The sequence below is a fragment of the Crocuta crocuta genome, unplaced genomic scaffold, assembly GCF_008692635.1.
Source record: "Crocuta crocuta isolate KB4526 unplaced genomic scaffold, BGI_CrCroc_1.0 scaffold273, whole genome shotgun sequence".
NCBI lineage: Eukaryota > Metazoa > Chordata > Mammalia > Carnivora > Hyaenidae > Crocuta > Crocuta crocuta.
Window position 1 is genome coordinate 2,620,160 of NW_027529425.1, and position 26,011 is coordinate 2,646,170.

General features: G+C 45.0%; 1 protein-coding gene across 1 annotated transcript in view; it reads right to left on the minus strand.

Annotated features, from left to right (window-relative positions):
* Window positions 1–38: 38 nt before the first annotated feature.
* PMS2 (PMS1 homolog 2, mismatch repair system component) overlaps window positions 39–26,011 on the minus strand; it is a 26,423-nt gene continuing 450 nt past the window's right edge. Inside the window, exons 2-15 of the mRNA XM_077758718.1 lie at window positions 24,207–24,346; window positions 23,424–23,510; window positions 22,908–23,010; window positions 21,987–22,170; window positions 19,456–19,623; window positions 18,578–18,675; window positions 16,764–16,863; window positions 15,391–15,475; window positions 13,880–14,035; window positions 10,423–11,305; window positions 6,021–6,188; window positions 3,703–3,803; window positions 3,324–3,493; window positions 39–722 (exon numbers count right to left, since the gene is read on the minus strand). Of these exons, the coding sequence (XP_077614844.1) occupies window positions 579–722; window positions 3,324–3,493; window positions 3,703–3,803; window positions 6,021–6,188; window positions 10,423–11,305; window positions 13,880–14,035; window positions 15,391–15,475; window positions 16,764–16,863; window positions 18,578–18,675; window positions 19,456–19,623; window positions 21,987–22,170; window positions 22,908–23,010; window positions 23,424–23,510; window positions 24,207–24,346 (2,587 nt within the window). The 3' untranslated portion in view covers window positions 39–578. The remainder of the gene's footprint in view (window positions 723–3,323; window positions 3,494–3,702; window positions 3,804–6,020; window positions 6,189–10,422; window positions 11,306–13,879; window positions 14,036–15,390; window positions 15,476–16,763; window positions 16,864–18,577; window positions 18,676–19,455; window positions 19,624–21,986; window positions 22,171–22,907; window positions 23,011–23,423; window positions 23,511–24,206; window positions 24,347–26,011) is intronic.

The window sequence follows — 26,011 nt, forward strand, 5'->3', positions numbered from 1 at the left end:
TTCGCACCCCACAAAAAAACCACATCGCAGCATTAAAGTTACAGAAAAATCTATCTTTTATTTCCCCTTGCCTCCAAACAATGTTTGCTGGAGAACATTTAAAACTAGTGACCCCCCAGGCCCCACTTGGCCATTTTCTTCCATCTGGGCAGGAAATCTCCCTTGGGTTGTTTTTTTTTTTTCTTTTTTTTTTTAATTTAATGTGCCTTAGGGTGGAAAACCCCGAACCCAAAAGGACCACACTTTTATAAGATTAAACAATTACAAATTTAATTGTACCACAGACTGACAGTTGCAGACTAAAATACCTCAGCCCGCAGCAGTAGAGGCCCAGGTGGCTTTCGAAGCATTCTTCCTATTTTGTTTGACATGCTCTTACCTGTACACACGCACACACATTCTGGTGCCAGCCAGAAAACAGTGCACGTGGTCTGACAAGGTTCCCAATATCATTTCTAGTGGATCAGATCTTTTTTTTTTAAACAGGTTAATTTGGAAACAAGCGGACTTGCTAAAACCCTGCTTTTGAAAACCGCAAAACCTATGATAAAATGTACAATTCTAGAAAGCGAGAGACGTCAGTTTTGCGAAATGACATCCAGGTTGGCAATGTGTCTCATGGTCGGCCTTCCGTGGGGACAGTTCCAGGGATGGTCCATCTCACCCATGTGGGTGATCAGTTTCTTCATCTCACTTGTGTTTAGGGCCGTTCCAATCATCACCTGAGGGGGCGACATGACAGTTTAAAGTTGTACGGGCTCTGGTTAGAAGAGCACCTCTCCAGCACTGTTTTTCTCTGGAACCAGGATGGACGCAACGACAACTCAAAAACAGCGGTCCTGGAAATATCTTGCTCCGAGGAACCCCACCCTCTGATCTCTGAGCCCTCCACCTCTTTGTGAAATCCAGCCCCTCCTTTACGGCAACACACCAAACCTGCCCAGGATGCAAGCAGTCTCAGCCGCCCTCCCGCCGCCATGACCCGTCTGTCACCTTGGCAACTGCAGGGCCTCTGAACGGCCTCCCCGCTGTCCCCTTGACCCCTCCACCTGTTCTCCACTCAGCAGCCAGTGATTCCTTTCACAGGCTGTCAGATCACATGGCCTGTCCGCCCTCCCAGCTCTTGCCTCTTACCGGGGTAAAAGCCCACGTGCATCACCCCATCTGGCCCCTCATTGGCCTTGTGCCTGCATCTGCGAGAGCGCAGCCCTCCCTGCCCCTCTTCAGCACTGGCACCCCCTTTCCTTTTTTTAATGTTTTGACTTTATTTTTGAGAGAGAGAATGAATGTGAGTGGAGGAGGGGCAGAGAGAGGGAGACACGAATCTGAAGCAGGCTCCAAGCTCTGAGCTTCAGCACAGAGCCCATGCAGGTCTTATACCCACAAACTGCGAGATCAGGACCCGAGCCGAAGTCCGACACTTGCCCGACTGAGCCACCCAGAGGCCCCGAGGAACTTGCTCGTTTCTTCTCGCTCAGGTGCACTACACGAGCACCTACCCTGGGACCTGGGCGCTGGCCATGCCCTCTGTCCGGGATCCTCCCTCCTCACTCCCCCTCCCTGCAGTCCCCTGTCCCTGCCTCCTCTTGATGAAACAGCACTCCGCTCGCATCTCCAGCCATCCGCGGAGGTGAGCAGGCTCCACAGCAAGCACAAGAAAACAGAGACACCAGGAAAGTCGGTGTGAGGCGACAAGCCTGAACCTATGTGTCACCTGCCTCCTTCCACATGCCACGCACAGCCCCAGAGGCAGCGTAAGAGGTGGGGCTCTGCCACTTGGGGGCAGACAGACCACAGACAAGTCAAGAGAGAAACAGGTATCACCCAGGGGGCGGCGTCTGGGTGCCTGGGAGAGCCTAGGGCAGGAGGGAGCCAGGCTATGTGAAGGCAGTATTCGAGGCGGGCAAGTGCACAGGGTTTCGGGTGGGAGGAAGGCCGGTGCGGCTGCGGACCTGGCATATGGCCTGTGTGGCAGGAGCTGAGCGAGTGGACGGGATGGAGCGGCCGGCAGGGCATGGGCCCTCGGGGTGCGACAGAGGAACACCCACATCAGTAGCTGTGTGCCACAGCACGAGGCCCCGGGGTGGGGGGTGGGGGTAGGGAAGGGCAGCCTGTGGCTCCGCAGTCTGGGAGTCCCCTTGAGGCAGGATTCTAAAACTCCGAGCCATTGACACAGGCCAGTTTGCCCTGCCTCCCACTCACAGACCCCGGGATGGGGGCGCCACTGTTAGGTCTTCATCAAAGAGATACCTTCGGCTGGAAGTCACATCCTCCCCCCACCGCCTCCCTGGAGGAACTTCATCCAATCCCCAGGCTCTAGGTGCCCCCAAGCTTTGATCTCCACCACTGACATTTCCCCTGAGCTCAGATCCATTAACCTGTCTGCAGACACCTGCACTTACAGCCTGGTGGGGCCGCAAATACAACACGTCCACATCAGCTTTTATGCTCCCCACCCCCCAAACGTGAGCACGCTGCTGCTTTTGCCTTGTTCCATTCGGGCACCCCCCACCTGCAGGTGCCACGCTGGCACCTGGACCTCAGCCCTTCAGGCGAGCTCCCCGGTCCCCACCAGGACCTCAAGACCCCGGGTGGGTCCCCGATGCTGCTCGGCTCACATCGTGGCCCCCCTCTGGTCACAGACAGCCTCTGGCTTGGCGCCAATGCTCCCCCCACCCCGCATCTGTGCACTTGCTATTTCTTCTACTTACAGAGCTCTTTCCCGAGGGCCTCCATGCCCCCTTCCAGGCATCAGCCCAGATGCCCCCTCCTCAGATGGCCTTTCCCTGACCCCCAACCTCAGCTGCTCTGCCCGGGGGGAGGGCCCAGGCCACTCTTTCTCCCCATACTGTTTTAGTTTCTTTTCTTGGCCTACTGGTATCAGAAGTTATTACTTTCGCTTAGGTCTCTTCCCCACTAAACTATAAGCTCCGTGAGGGCGAGGACTCCTCTGCCTTGTCCCCTCTGTGTCCCAGGTGGCACCTGGGTGCAATCTCTGATGAAGGAAGGGCAGCCGGCTGCTCCCAGGGTTCAAAGGTTCTAGATGCAACAGCTTTACTCTGACATCAGGCTGATCGCCCCAACTCCGCCACCACCTCCAGGACAGCCTGAGCAGCGGCAGTGAAACATCACAGTAATCACAGGTTAGAGGTCAGAGACATCACAGACTCGTGCAGCTCGCACGTCACACTGGCAGAGAAGGGTGCAGCCGTATTACATACGATGACCCATGGCAGTCAAGGCCAGAGTCGACAGCGCTGCCTGGCCCACGGTTGGCCCAAGCAGACCCTCCAGGCCCTGGCAGACCAGCGCTGTTTACTTACAGACTTTCGACAGGCTCTGGAGGCAAACATCTGTCTGACACGGGAAGGCCGGCACATGACCCCAGGGCTGTCACTTAGCATGAAGATCAGTTCATCGATGTCCTGAGGTCCAAAGGTCCAGTTTTTACTGGTTGGCAAGGAAATCAATTTAGCCTTTTCAGTGACCGGAGCTGAAGGAATAAAATTTGGAGAAGAATCCATTATTTGAAAAGTACGTTTCATTTGATGCCTACCTAGAACGAACACTGAAAAATAGGACAGAGACAAAATGCTTTTTGGGGGAACCATTTCTGTCTCTGATCAAATACACTGATCTCGGGCACCTCGAAGACTGTTCCCAGCCCTGACGGGACACCATCCTGACATCCTAGTCACTCACCCCCTTCGTCGATAACAAAATCAAAGCCATTCTTTCTGAATATTTCCAGATTTTCTATTAGGATAGCTTCATTGACAGCTGTTAGGTTGAGAGTCTGGGGTCTGAAAAAACAGAGAAGAGATTCAAACCTAGTCTTGAAGTCAAACATTGAAGCCATAAAGCAAAAATGAAACAAAATCACTGTGTGCTGCTTTGAATTTCAAACAGCAACGTGAGTGACTTTATTTAGCTGCGTGCCTCTCATGTCACATAACTGCCCGAGAATTTCCTAATTTTTTTTTTTTTTTTTTTAAGTTCAAATGACCCCCAAAGCAGATGGCTTTTCCTCAGTCTGCCATCCCGCCCCAACGACCCCAGGTTTCTCTCAATCCAGTCCCTAAAGATAATACAGCATAAAGACGCTATGTTTCCTCCCGCAATACAGGCTACGTGGAAAGCCGGGCTGGGTCATCACGGGCATCTGAAAACAGAGTACAGATGACCCTCCGAGCCTGCGTTATTGATCTCACCATCTGTCCAGGCAGCAACCTGTCCACCGGTCCTCCTGGGTCACCGAGTCCTTAATCAGCTGGAACTCATCAGAGCAGGAGATAGGACGGTGTGCGCATGGACACGCGCACACACAGGCCCAGTCTCCCCCTTCACGGAGTAAAAGACCGGTGGAGAAGAGCGACATTGAACATGCAAACTATAATTACCAATTACGCTGTCAATAAGGAAGTGGAGACACCCAGCGCCGTAAGAGCGCAGAGCAAGGGAGATGGACCTGGAGACAGGAGTCAGGGAAGGGGCCTCTGAGGAAGGGACCTCGGAGCTGAGAGCCGGGGTGAGCGCCCGTTACCAGGCAATGGATGGATGGGTGAACGCAGGGATAAGCATTCTAGGCAGGGAGAAGTCTGTGCAAAGGCCCAAGGATGGACCACTGATGTTCCCAAAGCCACATACAAAAGATCCACTTCATTCTTCTTAATGACACGTAGGGAATCATCAGACCTGTCAACGTTTTGAAAAAGAGACAGCCAGTGTGGCTCAAGCATTGAGAACAAGGAGGGGAGGGTCTGGGGAGGGCCAGACAATACGGGACCTTGTAGGAAAGGAAGGATCTATGGTCTTTATCCTTGGACCATGGGCCACCTGGGATCCCAAGTGATCTGTGATTACCTGGGCTGACCTGAAATGTCACAAACAAGACCTTATTTATGCAAAAAAGACCTCTGTGAAAGAGGCAGGAATAATCCAGGATAATAAAGTAGCTTATTAAATGTCTTTCTTTACACAGGGCACCTGGGTGGCTCAGTTGGTTGAGCATCCGACTTCGGCTCAGGTCATGATCTTGCAGTTCGTGAGTTTGAGCCCCGTGTCAAGCTCTGTACTGACAGCTAGCTCAGAGCCTGGAGCCTGTTTCAAATTCTGTGTCTCCCTCTCTCTCTGACCCTCCCCTGCTCATGCTGTCTCTCTCTCAGAAATAAATAAAAACATTGAAAAAAAATTTTTTTAAGTAAAAAAAAAGTCTTTACTATTACCATTTACATCTGCTGAAAATAAACGAATTCAACCGTTCCATAGGAAATAGACTACTCTGTAAACTCAGTGCTTTTTCCCAGCTGAGTGACTGGTTTTTTCACGCAAGGATTTACTCCCGTTGGGACCTCAGTGTACTTCTCTATGTCACTGGACTTCCCAAATGAAAATCCGTGACCTCTTCTTATCCCTTGGCTTTAGAAAACACTTCTGGTCTACATGATACACCATCCCACCGCCTTGTAAAGCGGTCAGCATAAAACAGGCGTTGGCAGAGGAGAGAGAAATACCAAGTTCTGCAGTGACTGATCACTGGACTCGACCTGTGCTAGCTGAGGACGGACACAAATGCAGCACCGCCCTTCTGAACAGCTAAATTCTAGGTGCTATAAACAGACGCGTTATGTACCATACGCTGGCCTTCACTGGAAGGATTTCCTGGCCAACCAGAAGAGGTAAAGGGCTTGAGAAATAAAGAACACTGGCTGTGTGAACTTGGGAAAGTCACCTAACCTCTGTGTTCGTGCGCCTCCGTTTTATCGTCCACAAAGTGCTAATGGTAACAGGTTTGGGAAGGTTAAATGAATTAACACGTGTAAGTGGTTTCATCAGAGCCTGGCACACAGGAAACAGTCAAGAAATGGCGGCTAGGACTGCGGTGTGAAAAGTATAAAAACCTGCCATAGGGATGCTTGTGGCTAAAAGAGAGAGACACACACACATACACATATGCTCTCAGGTCTTAAGCTGTAGGGATGCGAGAACACCAGAGATTCTGAACACCAGAAGGAACTCACGCAATAAGCCTTTGCCCCTGGAGGGCGGTGTGCTGCTGGAGCATCTCGAAGTTGTACTTCTCATCTGTGGCGTGCTGGTCCACTATGAAGATATCTGCATCCAGTTTGGTGATTATGAATCCCAAGTTGAACTGACCGATGATCTCCATGTCTGCAAACATCGTTTTACTGCATGTGGAAAATATTCATTATGAGACATCATGATTTATAAAAGGTTACTTTCTGATTGTAAAACACACTGTAAGAGAGGAACTATACAAAAACATAAACTAGAAAAAGTCCCTAATAATCCCACTGTCTAAAGATAACAGTAGTTGTTCACTCATTTATCCAGCTCCCCAGAGATGGTATTAGTAACTATGGCTCATGTGGCGTAGATATTCCCAGACCTTTCTCTACACGTTGTTTAAAAAAACAGAAACAAAAATGGGGGCGCCTGGCTGGCCGGGTCAGTTAAATGTCTGACTCTTGACTTGGGCTCAGGTCATAATCTCAGGGTTCGTGAGTTCAAGCCCCACAGTGGGCTCTGTGCTGACGTTGTGGAGCCTGCTTGGGATTCTCTGTCTCCCTCTCTCTGCCCCTCCCCTGCTCGCTCTCTCTCATAATAAAAATTTAAAAAAATAGAATCATAATTCCCCATGCCATTCCAAGTGCCTCACTTCACAATGCACCTTCGGGGCTTTTCCACACCCACCCGTGTAGATCTCCTTCATTCTTTCTAATGGCCATATAGGAGCTCACTGTAAACACCTACCACAACCCGCCCGACAAATCCCCTACTGAAGGACAGTTTGGGTGCTTCCATTTTGAGGAATGTAAACACTGCAGCAAACGTTTGTGGACATAAATCCACTCTATTCTGGAGGTATTTCTGTATGATAAATCCCTAGATTTGTAACTGTGTAAAAGTACCTTTTCACCAATCCCACGTATCAATCTTTCTAGCATCTGCCAACCTCAGCACCGGGTCCTTTGGTGGGTGGCTTCAAAATCTAATACCATTCAAGCCTATGTGCGTCAGTGCAGACAAGACAGACACCACCACTGATTGTCACATGAGAAACTGACACTGCCATTCTATCCCCCACACAACTAAACTCTGTGAAAATGGGTTTTCATGAGGATCAGCCCCGAGGTGCTCAGATGGTGAGTCGAGCTGAGACCTGAGATGGTCCTTTCTTTCTGTGAGTGCCCCAGTGCAGCGAGGAAGATCCCTTCCACACCACAGCGCCCGCCTGGGCTCCCGTGGGGCTTGCTTTGGTCGGCGCTTGGCCACAGTCAACAGAGGGTGATGGTCTAACATTGACGCCTCTGTGTGCCATGGATTACTAAGCTCCCATTTCCTAGGGGCAAGGAGCTCAGCACTGAGCTCCAGTCCAAGGTCAGGCCCAAACTAATCCCCAAACCCTATCTTTGAAGGCGTGTCTCCTGGGATCATTCCCTGGTAGTAATTTCGTGTCAGAGTCCAATCAAGAAACAAAAACCACACCACCAATTTGAACAGCGGAAATTCGTAATCAGGTACGGTCAACTAGTATAAGGTAATTAATTACGAAGCTAAGAGACACAGGGGGAGCAGAATGAGCAGTGCTGGGCCTCCTGCTGGTGGCTGCCTTGTAGGAGGAAAAGACCAGGGCAGCCAGGAGCAAGGAGAGAGGCTGCAGTGGCCCTCCACCGCCCCCTACTGACCACATCTAGAAGTGCACCAGCAGAGATGCTCACATGGTCCAGCCTGAGATAGCAAAGGAGGGATCCTACAGCGGATTCAAACCAAGACGCAATACATCCATAAGCAGCACCAACACCACGTCCCTGGTGAGGCTGTGCTCTGGTTCCCCGGGTAGAGTCCCCGGCCTGAGAACGCAGGAATTCTCTCCCTGCAGGTGTATCTCCCACCGTAAAGTGAAAAAACAGCATCAGGCTCAACCAATGAAGAAGAAACAAAACTGTACAACTTGCTGTATTTGGTTATAACTCAAAATGGAAACCCAAAGCTGATAAACGCTACCCCGGTATTTCAATCACTGCCTCATCTTCCACTCTGGACGTGTCCCGGGAAAAAGTATTGGCAGGACAGCTAAGAACAAAGGGCCGATGCAGCAGCAGTGCACCGAAGGCCAGATGCCAATGCCAGGCCCACTGGGGATCAGCGTTTCTCACAGTGAGCATCTGGGGTACCTGACAAAAAGGCGGATTCCTGGGCTCCCCACCCACAACCCACCAACCACATCTACTGAAACAGAATCTCCAGAGCCTGGCCATGGGTTCTGCTTTCTGAACAAGCCTCCTAAGTGATTCTTTTGTGTTCCCCAAATTCAAGAACTACGATAAGAGGTGATCGATGAATATTTGCTGAATTAAAATCACTACTTTTAAGAATTATAGTTGAGGTCATTCACTGGGAAGGCTAAAAGAATCCAGAGTTGGGCGCCTGGGTGGCTCAGTCAGCTGAGCGTCCAACTCTTAATTTCGTCCCAGCTCATGATCTAAGGGTCTGTGGGACAGAGCCCTGCATCAGGCTCTGTGCTGAGCCTGGAGCCTGCTTGGAATTCTCTCTCTGTCTCTATCTCTCTCTCCCCCTCCCACTCTCCACTTATATGTGCGCGCGCGCGCTCTCTCTCTCTCTCTCTCAAAAAAAAAGAAAGAAAAAAAGAAAAGAAAAGAAAAAGGAATCCTAAGTGAAAGCATAATTAGTTTCCACTTGGGGCACCTTACAGGTCTTTCTCCAACAACACGTGTTCCAAGATCGTGCGTGTGGGAGCGGGGCGGGGAGGGGGGCTCTTCACTGCATCCCTCAGCGTTCACAGGCCCCAGACCCCACCCAAACAGGTTCGCCTCTATTAGTCACACACAACTTAAAGGAACTATTTCCTGTGGTATCTGAGTGGTCCAGTCAGTTAAGCGTCCGACTCTTGATTTTGATTCAGGTCATGATCTCACGGTTCATGAGTTCGGGCCCCACAGCGGGCTCCACACCATCAGTGCTTGAATTCATTCTCTCTCTCTCTCTCTCTGCTCCTGCCCTGCTTGTGCTCTCCTTCTCTCTCGCTCTCAAAATAAATAAACTTTAAGGAAAAAATAAATAAATGAGCTATTTCCTAAAAACCTTTCTCAATGTAAGCTAGGCACTATGAATATTAAGGGAATTACCTAACATAAGGCTTGCTGTTGATGAATTGATCATTAAAATTAGGCAAAGCCTGTGCAGTCGACCAAAGGTGCCATAAAATATCAATGTAATTACTGAAGTGCTCTGTGTACAGGACACGGCACATTTCAGTACCTACTGAGACAAAACACGTACAATGGTTACAAAGATCAAAGTTAAGTATTTCAAGGGAAGTCACCATTTTTAGAAGTCACAATGTTGTATGTGATTTTTGTCAAGGAAACAGTAGTGACTGGTGTTTTCTGTTATCGTTATTATTATTAACCGTTTTCTTAAAATTGACTCTTTTTTCCTTAGCTTTACCCTATGCAATCTCCTAGATATCACAAGTTTGGTAATGCATTCTAATTTTTCCTAATACACATTAAAATGAATCATGGGAGGGGTGACTGGGTGGTTCAGTCAGTTAAGCATCTGACTTCGGCTCATGTCATGATCTCACGGTTCGTGGGTTTGAGCCCTGCACTGGGCTCTGTGCTGACAGCTCAGAGCCTGGAGCCTGCTTCGGATTCTGTGTCTCCCTCTCTCTTTTTGTCATTGTCTCTCTCTCTGCCCCTCGCCCACTGGCACTCTGTGTCTTTCTCAAAAATAAACATTAAAAAAGTTTTTTTAGTGAGTAGTGGGAAATAGTAATATCCACTAAAACTGCCATGGATTCAGTGTAGGGAGGAGTCACTGTGAGCTGGAAACCTTGGGGAAGAGGAATGAGATCGGGGTCTAGGAGGCCCTGATTAATTTGAATGGAAAGGATGTGCTAAGAACATCTAAGGAAACGATTCTTGAAAGGTTCTAAGAGAAAGAGCCCTTTAAAGAAAGTTAATCTGATGTATGTGAGGGGCAATGAAAAGGTGGTGAAAGGAAAAAGCATCACCAATGACGCACCGGTAAGGCTAATGGGCAGTCGGTAAGGTGGAAACAGACTCCCAAATTAGAATCGTCTAGAAGGAGCACGGAGAAAGCAAAAGAAAGAGGGGCCGGGAGAAGAGGAGAGAGAAGCTAGGGCAAGTGTGATGTTGGGGTGCACAGGAGGCCCCCAGGGAGGACCGACCTGACAGCCAGGGGACTGGACCCAGGGGCCCAGGCAGGGCCACACAGGCGCCCCACACTGGAGGAGGAGTGACCAACAGAGCAGAGACACCCAGAGGAGCAGAACCAGAGCCTGGAAGGATCAGCCCCGTCCCCTCATGGCAGCTCACCAATGTGCATAGAACTACCCCTAGGAAAGAATGTTACCTTATCTCCTTTCTCAGCTCATCTTCGGCAGCTTGGTTTTCTCCGGGGCAAATCTTTGCCCTGAACTTCCGGTAATTCTGTTCGCCTCCTTGCGGCCGTTCTTGGTGACATAACTGCTTTATTCGTGCCGCTAAAGACCGCATGGAAAAGGCCAGAGGCACGATTTTCTTATTGATTTTAACAGCGACATCGACCTGAGAGGCTGACGCACTCTGCACAGTCACCGACCCTTGGGGGGTGTCAGGATTAGGAGGAAGGCCATCTTTCTTAAAACGCTTTGTGCTTGGGGACGCATCTGCGGGCGAAGGCAAGACCCTACGTTTCCGTCCACCGTCCTCGCAGCTGGAACCGCGCTCCGGGTCCACAGGGTGACGGGCAGGTTCAGGCAGCTTCTCAGAAGACGTCGCATCTCCCAGTGAAAACCTGTCTCCAGGAGGGCTGGCTGCACGGTCACCGCAGGACTGACCGCCCGTTTCTGGGGGGCCGAGCCCCTCCCCTGGGCCGGCTGGAGTGAGGCTGTGCCCCGCGTCCTGCTCTGTCTCCACTCCGTCCCTGTGGTCCCTGGAGCCCCCATGTGAACGCGTTGTCTCCACGCCAGGGCCGCAGGAGTCTGTGCCCGAGCCGCGCCTCTGGAAGCCCAGGGAGTCTGAAGTGCCAGGACACTGCACGTGTCTCTTCTGTCGCGGGGAAATCCGTCTCGCTTCGGTGGTCTTGGGGCGTGGAGACTCGTTCTGTGTCGTGTGCCGAAGAGAAAAGGTCTCTCTCAGTCTGGAAATGGTCACTGCCCTCTTTGCCTCTCCTCCAGTCCGTAACGAAGCAGGGTCATCCTGTTCTTCTGGCACGGGCTTGTCCACCTCTGCTGAAGGCTTTTTTATCAAGTTACCTGAGTAGGTATGAGCAGGGGAGAGTATCAGGGGCTACACTGAAGTGGAATCAGAGGGTATTTCTAGGGGTGCCTGGGTAGCTCAGTCAGTTAAGCGTCTGACTTTGGCTCAGGTCGTGATCTCGCAGTCCGTGGGTTTGAGCCCCGTGTCGGGCTCTGTGCTGACAGCTCAGAGCCTGGAACCTGCTTCGGATTTTGTGTCTCCCTCTGTCTCTGACCCTCCCTCACTCATGCTCTGTCTCTTTCTTTCTCTCCCTGTCAAAAATAAACATTTAAAAAAATCTTTAAAAAGAGGGCATTTCTACAAAAGTAGGGATCCAGAGATGGCTAACTGAGCATATGAAAAGGGACACACAAATTGAAACCACAGTTTGATTTGCTACCACATGCTCACCAGGATGGGTACAAATTCAAGAAACAACAAAAGTCCGCAGAGATGAGGATCAAAAGGAATGTGTAAATTCTGCTGGTGGTAGTGAAACCGGTACGGCCGCTTCGGAAAACCCTCTGGGGGTAGATCCTAAATCTGAACACAACGCAGGCCTGTGACCTGGCACCGTGCTCCTTGTAGACCCGTGCCCGCCACAGCCACAGACAGGGTGTCCGCGGCTGCTCTGGCTCTAACGACTCAACCATCCACAAATAAATCATGGCATTTAATAACTACAATGGAACGCCACACGGCAACGAGAACGGATGAATGAGTCACCGTATGACGTGGATGAATCCTACAAATGAGAGAAAGAAACAAATCTTTGCCAAAAAAAGCACAAATTAAAAGCAGACGTGGTGTCAGAAGTGAGGAATATGGTCACCCCTGGGGGTCGCTGGGAGCAGAAGGGTAGCAGGGTGCTCCTACGGCTCCTATGTCCTGACCTCAGGGCTGGTACACTTATGTTTGTTTCTGTTTTCAGTACAATCGCCAAGAGGGGGCAGTGGTTCAGCTGTGCTTCAAGATGCACTGGTATTTTGAGCAGTTTCTCTTTCCAGGGTAGCATCCGGCAACGCGTGTGTGTGAGCGGGCTCGGCGATGCCAAGTAGCCCATTCCACAAACGTGTACATACACCTGAACGCCCTCCACTCCATCCCCATGCACACCCACACCCACAGTACCCCCTCGCCAAAGATGGCCAGGGCTGGGGGGCACCCACTGCATCCAAAGCGAAGCTCCACCACTCTACTGTCCGGATATCTGTGCTCCTGTTTCACACTCCACCCCTCAGGACCTTCGCCTCTACCTCAGGCCCTGATTCTCAAAACCAGAGTCTGCCAGCTAGCTTCCAAATCGACCCCTCCCTACCCCTGCAGTGTTCAGAACGTTAGGACAGGGCTGCTCAGGATCCCAGTCCCTCCCCGAAGCCCCTCACAGCTCCTCCTCGCACCCTCAGCTCACAAAGCTCATCAGAGAACCTCTCCTCTCATTGGGAGCTACAGCCATCTGTCACCTTAGCTTTCGGCCAAACCTTAGTTTCAGCTTCCTCAGCAGCTCCGGTCTTCCCCCCTCTGAGGACACACTGATGGGCACCCACCATCTCTGCACATACAGACATGAGGATCAGGGCAGGCTGGCCAAGAGAAGAGAGTGTGTGCCCCAAGGAGACCTGGCCATGGGGGGTGGGGGAGGGTATAATGGCCAACTCTTCCCTCTGCCCTCTTGGGCAGCTGGGGCTCAACGCCGGTCCCCCTCCCAGATGTTCCAGCTGCTCTCGGTTTGGATAAAAAAGATGACAACTACTTAAATGGCTGATCATGTGTGACCAGGCAGTAAAACAATGACTATACATATTATTACTATAGATCCTGAATCAGCTTTGTGGTGACGCTCATTCCCATGTGCCACTCCCACGTGCCATTTTCCCCCAGGGTGACGGGTGAGGGCCCTCAGGAATTCCCCACTCCGTAAAATAAATGAGGAAATGGGCAAAAATGGTAAGAATCAATTTTTTTCCAAACTCTGGAGATTAACAAAAGGCTGCAGTGATCGGGAGTGTTTATTAAAGAAAAACGGTTCATGGGGTGCCTGGATGGCTCAGTCAGTTAAGCGTCCAACTTCGGCTCAGGTCATGATCTCGCAGTTCGTGGGTTCGAGCCCTGCGAACCCTGTGCTGAGAGCTCAGAGCCTGGAGCCTGTTTCGGATTCTGTGTCTCCCTCTCTCTCTGACCCTCCCCTGCTCATGCTGTCTCTCTCTCTCTCAGAAATAAATAAAACATAAAAAAATTTTTCTTAAATAAAGAAAAACAGTTGCATCTTGGTGAGCACACATCCCTTGTATATGCCAAATGTGCCTTCCACTCCTCTTGTTAACTCAATTTCCTTACATCTACAGCTCTATACTGTCTAGTGTGACACATTCTCTCAGAGACTTTGGGGGCTCCTGGGTGGCTTGATTTCAGCTCAGATCATGATCTCATGGTTCGTGAGATTGAGCCCCACATTGGGCTTTGCACTATCGTTGCAGATCCTGCTTGAGATTCCCTCTCTCTCTAAATAAGTAAACATTAAAAAAAAAAAAAAAAAGGCAAGTATCACAACAGCCGTAGAAGCTGTCCATAAATCTGTATCTTTTTCTTACCTTCAATACCCAACAACGGCTGCTGACTGACATTAAGTTTGTTGACATTGCCATCAAACATTCCTATCAAGGACGTCTTTAAAACTGCCAACAGAAGCTTTTCCTCTTGTAGTAAAATTTGCCTTTTATCAGGAGTAACATTGACATCAACACATTCTAAAGCAAAAAAAAAAACAAAAACCTTATGTTTAAAATCACCTTTGGGGCACCCGGGTGGCTCAGTCGGTTAAACATCCGACTTCGGCTCTGGTCATGATCTCGCAGTTCGTGGGTTCGAGCCCCACGTCGGGCTCTGCTGACAGCTAGCTCAGAACCTGGAGCCTGTTTCAGGTTCTGTGTCTCCCTCTCTCTCTGACCCTCCCCTGCTCACACTGTCTCTCTCTCTCTCTCTCTCTCTGAAATAAAGGTTTAAAAAATTTTTATAAAAATATAAAATAAAATCACCTTTAACAGATATTTCCCCATCTATTTTACTCTCTTGCATGTACCAACAGTATTGTTAAAACACTGCAGTGTCCAGACTAATATTCATAAACTATGAAATCAGCGCTTTCAAAAAAAACAAGGAAAAGATGAACCATTTATTAAATGGATGGAATATGCAAATATTTGAATGGTTAATCTGCAAAAAAAATAAATAAATAAATAAAAGAAAGAGCAAATAAACACATGAAAACGTATGATAGAAGGCTGCATACCAAAACAGGGTCCTTCTACTATTGCCTACTGAATTTGGTTCAAAATGACACTACCCAGTACACTACTCTAGATGTGTAAATGAATATAGCACGATCCTAGTCATGGACACGCTAATTCTAGTTCTAGGAGTGTATCTTAAGGAAACTACCAATGATATATAGGTAACAATTCTATTATAAGGATAGTACGTAAATTTCTAAAAACTGAAGACAGTTAAATTAAAGCTAAACATTTTTTAAAAGTTTAAGATACATCTGTACCTTAGAATATAATGAATGCAGCTGTTAAAATCATGTTTCTGAATAACTTTTAGGATATGGAAGAAAAAAACCATTTATGTTGAAGGATAAAGAGCTCCATACAAACTTACCCTTTTCTCCCTACAAAGGATACAAGTAGGGAAATATATATATATACATATCATTACCTATTTTCTTAAGATGGACACATATTTCTAAGGACCTAGGGAAAAATACTAGATAATAAACCAGAATTTTCCCAATCAGAAGAAAAATATGCGTTATTTTTAAAATTAGGGAGACCATTTGGTTTGCTTTCTCCCTTATGTGCCATGAAAAAATTTTTCTAATAATACCATTAGCCTGGTCTCAAAGCAGAAAGCAAGAAAGCCTGTATAAAAAAAAATAAATGTCTATAAAATATAATTAAAAGTCTGTAGGAAAAAAATATATAACACCATTAACTGTTAGCACAAAAGTTTCTTTCTGGTCATATCATATAAAGACTTTATGATCTCATTTTTTATTTTAGGGGTAAGTCGCCAATGTGACAGAAAGCTCAGTGGAGCTTACCTGAATCAACAGAAATGTTAAGAACAACAAATGGATACTGATGTCGATTATACATATGATAGACCTCGTTCACAAGTCTGGAAACCTACGTACGAAACAAAGGTTAAAATAAGAGACTCTTAAATACTGAGAACAAACTAAGGATTGATGGGGTGGGGGAGAGGGAAAGGGGGTGATGGGCATGGAGAAGGACACTTGTTGGGATGAGCACTGGGTGTTATATTAAAACCAACTTGACAATAAACTATAAAAATAAAAACAAAAAGAAAGGTAAAAAAAGAACAAACATTCCTGTCTGTCCCCCAACAGGCTGTTCTAATCAGCCACTACAGGGTTATATTTTAACAGATTTACTGAAGTAGAGTGGGCCTGCAATAAACTACACGTATTTAAAACATACAGTATGAGGGGCACCTGGGTGGCTCAGTTGGTTAAGCGTCCGACTTTGGCTCAGGTAATGATCTCACAGTTCGTGAGTTCAAGCCCTGCATCATCAGGCTCACTGCTGTCAGCACGGAGCCCACTTCAGATCCTCTCTTTCCCTCTCTGTCTGCCCCTCCCCCACCTGCATGCACACGCTCTTCCTCTCTTTCAAAAATAAACATTAAAAAAAATGTTTAAAAACATGAACTATACAGTTTGCTAAGTTTATAATCAAGATCAGTTAAGATTATAATCAAGACAATCAATATATCTATCCATTGCCCAAAAAAGTTTCCTTGTGCCGCTGAAAGGGACATTTTTAATCATCAATCCCTAAACCTGAATCTTTTTCCAATCCAAAGCTGCGTTTGAAGAAATGTCAAAAGATGCAGGTGCAGCCTATTTACTTATCTATTTATTGTGTTATGTTAACTCCAGGGCCAACATGCTGCAGGTGCAGTTTAAATGGTCATTAGACACATCCTGATGTACATAGAAATGTATTTATGTCACCTTATAATGCAATTGGTAAAACTTGTGGAGATAAACTATAAAACCGTACCATGCACAATACTGAACCATATCTGACAGAAGTCATTTTCAAGTACCACAAGAAAACATTATCTATGACTGATGTACAATATTGCTGAAAATGCAAAATCAAAACTGAACCATTAAAACCCTATCAAGATGACCAGTCTAGGGGCGCCTGAGTGGCTCCGTCGGTTGAGCATCTGACTCTTGATTTTGGCTCAGGTCATGATCTCAGAGATGTGGGATTGAGCCCCGCATCAGGCTCTGTGCTGACAAGTGCTGAGCCTGCTTGGGATTCTCTCTTTCTCTTTCTCTCTCTCTCTCTCTCTCTCTCCCCCCCCCCCCCCCCTTAGTCCCTCCCCTGTTTGTGCTCTCTGTTTCTCTCAAACCAAAAAAGAACCTTAAAAACAAAGTACCTTTGCTGGGTCACAAGGCCGCCGATTGATAAAGAAAAACTGTCTGTCTGTTGAACTTCTTCCAACACCATGAGCACAGTGGGAAATGAAACCAGAGATGCTGTTCAATGTTCACATGGGAAGGGCAGGATTCCAGAATGAAAAGAGTGAATAACACATCAGAGGGGATGTTCATAAAATAAAAACAAAATAAAAATACAACACCTGGTGACGTGCTGATGAGTATTAACATTTCAGTTAACATGTGTCTGTGTTCCATTCTGATAAATCATAAAAAGGACACAGACCTTCTGGAACGTTCTATAGCTCTTATAGTCAACAAATCCACCATAGGCAATGCAGTGAGTTCAATACATATTGGCTTCAGCTCTTTTCTCACTTGTCCTATTAAATTCTTGGCCTCCACGCAAGAAGGGAGTCTCACCCCAAACTCACATTCTAGAATCTTCACGCTGTCCCAACCGGCTGCTCAGGAAGCCCAACTACTTGTATTCAGGATTTCTGCCCACACTCCCTGCTCTTTTAAAATCTATTCTCTTTGGGGCGCCTGGGTGGCTCAGTGGGTTAAGCGTCTGACTCTTGATTTCAGCTCAAGATCTCATGGTTAATGAATTTAAGCGTGGAGCCTACTTGAGATTCAATCTCTTCCCCTCTCTCTCTGCCCCTTCCCCACTCACTCTCTCTAAATAAACTTAAAAAAAATTTTTTTTTAGTTAAAAAAAAAACAATAAAATCTGTTTTCCATCAGCAAAGTTCTATCTCCTAAGGTATTGTTAAAGAGCTTCCTCAGGGGCGCCTGGGTAGCTCAGTCAGTTGAGCATCTGGCTCTTGATTTTGGCTCAGGTCATGATCCCAGGGTTGTGGGACGGAGCCCTGAGTCAGGCTCTGCACTGGTGCACTGCGCTCTCTGCCTCTGCCCCTGACCCCAACTCGCACACACGTGCTCTCCCTCCCTTTCTCTCTCTAAACTTAAAAATAAAAATTAAGTGCTCCCTCTGCCTGCGATCCAGCCAAAGAAATCTGCACTTCTGTAAGAACCGTAGGCTCACAAAAGAAATGAATCCCTGCATGTGAGCCAGAGGCAAGGAGAGAGAGAGAGAGAGAGAGAGAGCGCGCGCGCAAACATGGGCTGCCAAAGGGCCAATCCCAAGTAGGGAAGTGCCAATGTTTGTTACGCTAAAAGTAGTGATGATGGACAAGACGTTGGGTAAGGCATGAATGAAAGGAAACAGCCTGTTACCCTCTGCCAAATCCCCGTAAAGCAAAACATATACATAAGTTAAAAGTTATTTTAACTTGTCCCTAAATAGAGACTTCACTACAAAGACTTCAATAGGAAATGAACTGGAACCAAAGAATTCAATAGGAAATCCCCTAAAGTGCACCAGGGACCCAGAATATTGAACGAATTAAGTAACGTACCCCTTTACAGAAATCTTCTTTCTCAGCAATAATAATTGCCTATAACTTTATAACAAACATAAAAACTACAAGCCTTAAAATCATGATCTTTAAAAACAAAAGACTCCAGGGGGCCCTGGGTGGCTCAGTCGGTTGAGCGTTCTGACCCTTGATTTTGGCTCAGGTCATGATCTCACGGGTTCGTGAGTTCGAGTCCTGTACTGTCAGCACAGAGCCTGCTTGGGATTCTCTCTCTCCCTTTCTTTCTGCCCCTCCCCTGCTTGTGCTCTCTCTCTCTCAAAATAAATAAAAACAAAAACACACACACACATAAATAAATACATACATACGTAAATACAAAAAGCCCCAGATAAAATGTTCGACTGGAGCTTTCCTGGCAGCAATCCACTCACCGAAACAGAGCATGGGGAGCATCACCAGGCTGCAGCCCGTACTCTTCACACACGGAGTCACTAGGGGGCAGCTGAACAAAAGGAATGAGGCTTTGCAGCTAAAAAAAAACAAGACTCACAGGTAATTCCTAACAAAAATAGGATGAACCTAATTTCAGAAAGGGAAGGATTTGTGTGTTTGCTTTTCTTGGTCAGGCCATTCAAGTGAGCACACAGAGAATCTCGACAGCTGATTCTAGAGGCTATCACAATTTTGGTTTTTTTATTAGAAGGATGGACCACTTGGGCACATACTTATCCATAATCAATACATTGCTCACACCACACTTTTTCAGATGGAGAGTAAAGGGAGTGTTTTATTCTCTGGAAGAATAAAATAAAAAAATCTTTCAGCTCTCAACATTAATTCTTGTGGCAAGTACCTAATTAAGAAATTAATTACTGGGGGCGCCTGGCTGGCTCCGTTGGTAGAGCAGTCGACTCTTGATCTTGGGGTTTTAAGTTTGAGCCCCATGTTGGGTACAGAGGTTACTTAAAAATAAAAAATCTTTAGGGGTGCCTGGGTGGCTCAGTTGGTTAAGCGTCCCACTGGATTTCAACTCAGGTCATGATCTCATAGTCGTGGGATTGAGCCCCATGTCAGGTTCAGTGCTGAATGTAGAGCCTGCTTAAGATTCTCTCTCTCTCTACCTCTGCTCCCCCCAAATCTATCTCTTTTTAGAAAAAACAAAAAATAAAATAAATGAAAAATAAAATAAAAATCTTAAAAAAAAAAACAATTTATTGGATTTTCTTCTCTCTTCTTTGGAAAGGACGATGGAAATCTGACATAATTACTAGAGCAATAAAATGTTTTTTAAATAACTGGCCACCGCTACCTGTTTCTGGCCAAATACAGATCCAATGTTTTCCTTTATGCTGGAGCTTCCGCTTGTGCAAACCACAGGCTGGCGTTTTCCTTGTCCAACCTGATTGGTGCAACTTACTCGGACACCTGCTGCAATGATACAGTACGCGTGTAACACCTGGACCATTCTGGCATACTCCTGTTTGAAAAACACAAATGCAAGACTCCATGTTATTTTAATCCTACCACAACTACATGGTTCAAGTTTAAACATCTGACTCAAAATTCTCATGTCAGCGCACAAAGAAGGCAAATTATTCCTGAGAGAATGAGCCGTGAATACTTTATATGTGTTTGCCTTTGTATACCACATATACCTTCATACTCAGTACAACAGAGAGCTACATTCCTAACCACACTTCTCTCGTGTCCACAAGGTGCGTGCCCACTGCTATAAAAATTGAAAAGTGCATTCCCTTGGACCTTGTAATCCTTCCTTTAGAAATTCATCCTTGTAAAATGACTGGCACAAAGATATATTACAAAAATGTTCACTGAAACAATCTGTAGTTGTGAAAAAAAAACTTTTTTAAAAGTTATTTGATCAGATGGTGAGTCAATTAGGTCAAACACTTTTTAATTAAAAAAATGTTTTTATGGGGGCGCCTGGGTGGTTCAGTCGGTTAAGCATCCGACTTCGGCTCAGGTCATGATCTCACGTTCGTGGGTTTGGGCCCCGCATCAGGCTCTGTGCTGACAATCAGCTCAGAGCCCGGAGCCTGTTTCGGATTCTGTATCTCCCTCTCTCTCTGACCCTCCCCTGCTCATCCTTGCTCTCTCGCTCCCTCTCTCTCTCTCTCAGAAATAAAAATTTAAAAAAAATGTTTTTATGTTTATTTTTTGAGAGAGAGAGAGAGAGAGAGGGAGGGGAGAGAGAGAATGTCAGGCAGGCTCCACATCTTTAGTACAGAGCCTGATGCGGAGCTCAAACTCACAAACTTTGAGATCATGACCTGAGCTGAAATCAAAAGTCCAACATTTAACCAACTGAGCCACCCAGGTAGGTGCCCCTGTAATTGTGAAAAATGAAAAAGAATCTAAGCCACCATCAACAAGGAGCTAATAAATTATGGAATATTCATATAATGGCAGAATGATAAAGAATAAAGTAATGAGTCAGCCAAAAGATTCCTACAATCAAAAATGATACCTATGATATATTATAGAAATGGTCAACTCATATAACAGTACATATAACGCGATACTAATTGTTAAGAAAAAAGTTGAAACATAGGCATAAAAAATTAATAAGTAAATAAAAACCTTTAAAAAGAAAATCAATGACTGGATTTTATTCTCCATTCTTTGGAATAAAGGTTCTATACACCTGTATATCAGTCTACACCAAACTCTGGGAGGTAGGCTGAGATCATCTCAACTTTCTACTACATACGATCCTATATTACTTAAATTTTCTATTCTGTATTGTTTCATTCACTATATTAATTTATCTATCTTGAAATGTCTTTTCTCAAGATTTATAAATACATGAAACTCAAAGGAGCCTGGAAACACACACATCACACTGTTAACGACAGTCTTTTCTGGCAAGTAGAAACTCTTTATTCCTATATTTTTTGAGGCACTGATTTTTTATCATGAGATACCAAAAAATTAATAACATTTTTCTATACAAAAAAATATTTTTATTTTTTGTTTGGTTTTAATTTTTTTAATGTTTATTTTTGAGAGAGAGAGAGACATGGAGCATGAGTAGGGGAAGGGCAGAGAGAGGGAGACACAGAATCAGAATCGGAAGCAGGCTCCAGGCTCTGAGCTGTCACCACAGAGCCCAAGGCGGGGCTCAAATCATGAACTGCGTGATGATGACCTGAGCCAAAGTCGGATGCCTAACCGACGGAGCCACCCAGGTGCCCCTACAACTGCTTTTTAAGCACAATTATATATTTAATTATTTCATTTCCATTCAAATTCATAAAAGTTGTAATACTTCATTTTTCAGGAAACCAAGAAAAACATCTTATTAAAAACAACAGATAGAATAAAAAAATGTTACTTCTTAAAGAACTCATTCTGATGTCAGAACACCTAATAAATAGGATTTGATGATTTCCATTTTTTTAAGAAAAAAAAAAAAGGATAAATCAACCTCAAGTTCAGTCTTTGGTTGGGAAAAGGTAAACTAGGCACGTCCCAAAAATTTCAGGGAGGAGAACCATCTGAAGAGTTAACCTCAGTGCACCTTAGCAAGGGAGATCTTTCACTATGCAGGTACATCACACTATTGATGCTCTCAGAAGCTGGGGTTCTGAATTTATGTATTTTTCTTTTTTTAACATTTATCTATTTTTGAGAGAAAGAGAGAGCGTGAACAGGGGAGGGTCAGAGAGAGAGGGAGACACAGAATCCGAAGCAGGCTCCAGGCTCTCAGCTGTCAGCACAGAGCCTGATGCGGGGCTTTACCTCATGAACCGCGAGATTATGACCTGAGCCCAAGTCAGACACTTAACCAATTGAGCCATCCAGACGCCCCTAACATACCTTTTTAATATTCCTTTGAAACTCCTTATGGCGCACGGGAAGTGTATAAAAGAGCTGCTGCACACTGACAGTTGTCCCTCTGGGTCGTGGGTGGGGAGTTTTCTGAACAATTTTCCCATTGTGATCAAACACCAGTCGAGTCCCAACCTTTGCGGATGCGTGGCAGGTAGAAATAGTCACATCACTGTGAGAGAGAGCAGACGTGACGTGTTCAGACACTCACAGGTGCTGGATGTCACATGCTCATTCTGTCACTTCCTCTCCTAAAAAATGCTGATCCCTCTGAGATAATTGAGAAGGTTCTTATGGGTGAAGGGTCATCACAGAATCTAAGGCTTGGCGCCTATCAGTGAGACAGAGTTCTATAAATACTTTGTTTTGATGAAAGCTTTGATACTTGGTTTTTTGTTTGTTTGTTTGATTAAACTGCAAAACAGAAGGTTTCCAAGTTTACGTATTAGCGAATGAAGATTTATTTCCCAGTTTTATTCCTACTGTTTTAACAAAATTTTTAACAAGGATTCCAAAAAATAGTCGAGTTCCAGTGTAGAAGTAATTATTCATAAAAACTTAGAGTCTGTTATATATAATAAGTGTTTCAGTTAAAATTTTTCCTGCAGACTGAAATAAAGCAAAACTAACACATCTGTAATTATTATTATCTATGTACTGTTTTAAAATGGAGAAGTTACTGCTTTAACAAGAGTAATAATTCTTTTACAATGTTATTTCCTTCATTTCATTGCTTACATTTCAGAAATATCAGCACTTAGATGGGCAGTAAAATAAAATAGAATGTGGAAGTTGGAAGTTGAGACACTCAGGATGGAAAAGTATGAACAACGATTCTAACCCTACGTTTTTATTTTCAGAGAGATTTTTCTAAGGGGTCAAGTTAGTAGATAAAAATATTGTTATCACCTCAGCGCACAAAGTGAGCTCAGAGCTTCACCCCGGAAGCCAAAAGTTTCAACCTGAGTTAGGTCAGCAAAGTCTTGAATCTTAGAAGTGTGATGTTTCAGAGCTGAAAGAGAGGTGCACAGTAAGACACATGATGTTTCAAGTGACAGAACACTGAACATGTACCAAACCTACCAAAGCAACAGTTTTAAAAATCGTTTTTGTGTTTCCTAAGACAGTGTTACTCAAAGTTTGGAAACATTTAGTTCGAATATTTAAAAATAGAACTAGAGGCACCAGGGTGGCTCAGTCAGTTAAGTATCTGACTCCAGCTCAGGTCATAATCTCACAGTTAGTGAGTCTGAGCCCCGCATAGGCCTCTGTGCTGACAGCTCAGAGCCTGGAGCCTGCTTCGGATTCTGTGTCTCCCTTTCTCTCTGCCCCTCCTCCGCTCGCACTCTGTGTGTGTCTCTCTCTCAAAAATAAATAAAACATTAAAACATTTTTAAAAAATAGGATTAGAAAAACTCAACTTACTTAAGCCTTCAAAGTTTTCTTCCTCTACCCCGCATCCATTGTCTGAAACTTCAATGAGATCCACCCCATAGTCTTTGAGCCTTAGATCTAAAAAGTTTAACATATTAATTTCTCAAAGAATTGATCCATGAAAAAGCCTTTATACTCATAGTATTTATTATAACTTACATAATGTAAATTTGAGTTATAACTATACTTACTTAAATGTACTATTGTCATTTTGTCTATTTCATTTTTTTAAAAAGGCCTTCTTGGCAATTGATTAACCTAGATAAAATCGTTTTTTCTTTCTTTCTTTTCTTCTTTTCTACCTTTCTTTCAAAATGATAATTTTAATAGAATCATTACAGAGAAAAGGCTCTGGAATCAGACTTCCTGGAATCACTTTCTCCTAACTTTGTGACCTCAAAGTAAATTCCCGTGCCTTCATTTTTTAATCTATAAAACAGATATAATAATGATAATAATAACTCCTATCTCATCTGTTCTATAAAATGACTATAGTAATAATAGTAATTACTATCTTCTAAGGTTATTCTGCAGATTAAAAATAGCCGTGTGGCACACATTAAGAACACAATAAAAGTTAACTGTTTTTATTATTATTATTACTACCTACCCAAGTATTAGGCACATAAAAGATGCTAAATTTAAGTTTAAAAAATAGTAATTTCTTAGTATGCCGACATTTGATTGTCTCATTACAATCACAAATGTTTCTTGAATAATATAGTATAGTATAAACTGATTATTTCCCATGGCTTAAAACTCTCCCAAACTTACCAATATTAGTGGCACCGGCATCCACACTATTTTCTACCAACTCCTTCACGGCAGTACTTAGACTCAGTACTACCTGTCCAGAACAGATCTGATGGACTGACCTCCGATCGATAGGTTTGATGGCCTTAGCAAGTTCTGTACTAAAAACAAGAGTTACAAGAAACAAAGCAAGTATGCATTTATGTATTTTCATTCTGGTTTTAACTGTGGGAAATGATTCATCTCTGTCAAAAGTCAATTATCTACCATGTTCATTATATTAACTATTGATCATATTCATAAATATAACTGTTATTCTATGATCCTTACATACCTGCCAAAAAACCTGAATAGATACTTCAAATGTAATGGGTATTTAGAAATTTTATTATACTAGGATCTATACGGAGGAGACACATGTACCCCTCAACCTAGAAGTCAATAATCTTTGGCAACAATGGGACTTTCTTCTGAAAAGTGAAAACAACACTTCTTACACGATTTGAAAAACCCACAAGTATAGTGGGAAATACACAGCATTTACATCAAAATCAAAACCATCTTAGAAACTGGGTACTGGTTCTATAACTATTCCCAAACAAGCCTTTGAATCTCCACTCTCAATCCAGGCTGCCTGCTGCTGCCTTAGCAAAGATGCCCCAAAGTTCTTGCTGTACCTACTTTAAGCGTTTCCAAACCAATTTGTTTCCATTTTCTCCCTACTCCAATCCCCCTTCCATGATACCATGAGTTACTTTAAAAATCAGGAATCTGGTCAAATAATTTCTCTGCTTAAAAATCTACTAGTGTTGGGGCATCTGGCTAACTGAGTCAGAGGAGCATGGGACTTCTGATCTTGGGGTCCTGGGTTCACGTACCACCTTGGGTGTACAGATTACTAAAATAAATAAATAATCTTTAGGAATTTTTTTTTAATCTACTAGCATCCCACTGTCTCCTATATTAAGTTTAAAATCTAGCCCTCACTGGACCGCAGTCTACTTTTCTCTCATTCTCTCCAATCCTCTCCCTTCACCAACTCCCCACTCCCCTACATTCTAGTAACAACAAACTGTGTCCTGGATGTCACAAGCTCTTCTAGACACAGATACAAATCTTTGTCTAGACCACTCCCCTCTTCCTCCTTTGCCTGGCAAACTCCTGTCATCCCAAGAACGTATTCCTTATGTTCGTTAATTTAGCAAATTCTTAACCAGCTTAATTGATTATATGGTATAATAGAACCCAGAAGCCTCCCTGGGAGAGAAATCTCTGGGTCTTCTCCCACAGCATCTAACACACGGCGGACCTCCAATAAACGCTCGTGAAATAAAGCAACAAACATCTTTACTCTTCCTTCCACCTTGTAAAAAAAAAATTAAGCTCAGGTTTCTCTTAAATGTGAAAACTGCAGATGACAACAAAATGGAAAGAAGGATCTCTAAAACTTATTTGACAACACACCATAGGCTAACAACTCCACTTCCGATATTTATTTTGAGAACTGGGGATGAAACATTTAAACACAGACCGTGAATCTGAGTTCAGGAAGCTGCCACTGAATTCAACGGTGCTAAGCTGCAGATTCGCGCTTCGAACTGCATGCAATTTACTAGCCAGCGATGACATATTCAAAGTGATAAAAAAAAAGTTCTGCATTTTTAAAACCTGCGCGGCTATGCAAATTAGTATTTGCCTTGAAGCCTCCCCAAAATAACCTCAATTTTCAAAAACAGAAAAGAAACCAGGTAGAAAGGACACAAATTCAGGCTCCAGGGACTTCGTGCTCCAGCTTCCAGGCCACGGACGTGTGGCGGCGTCCAGAG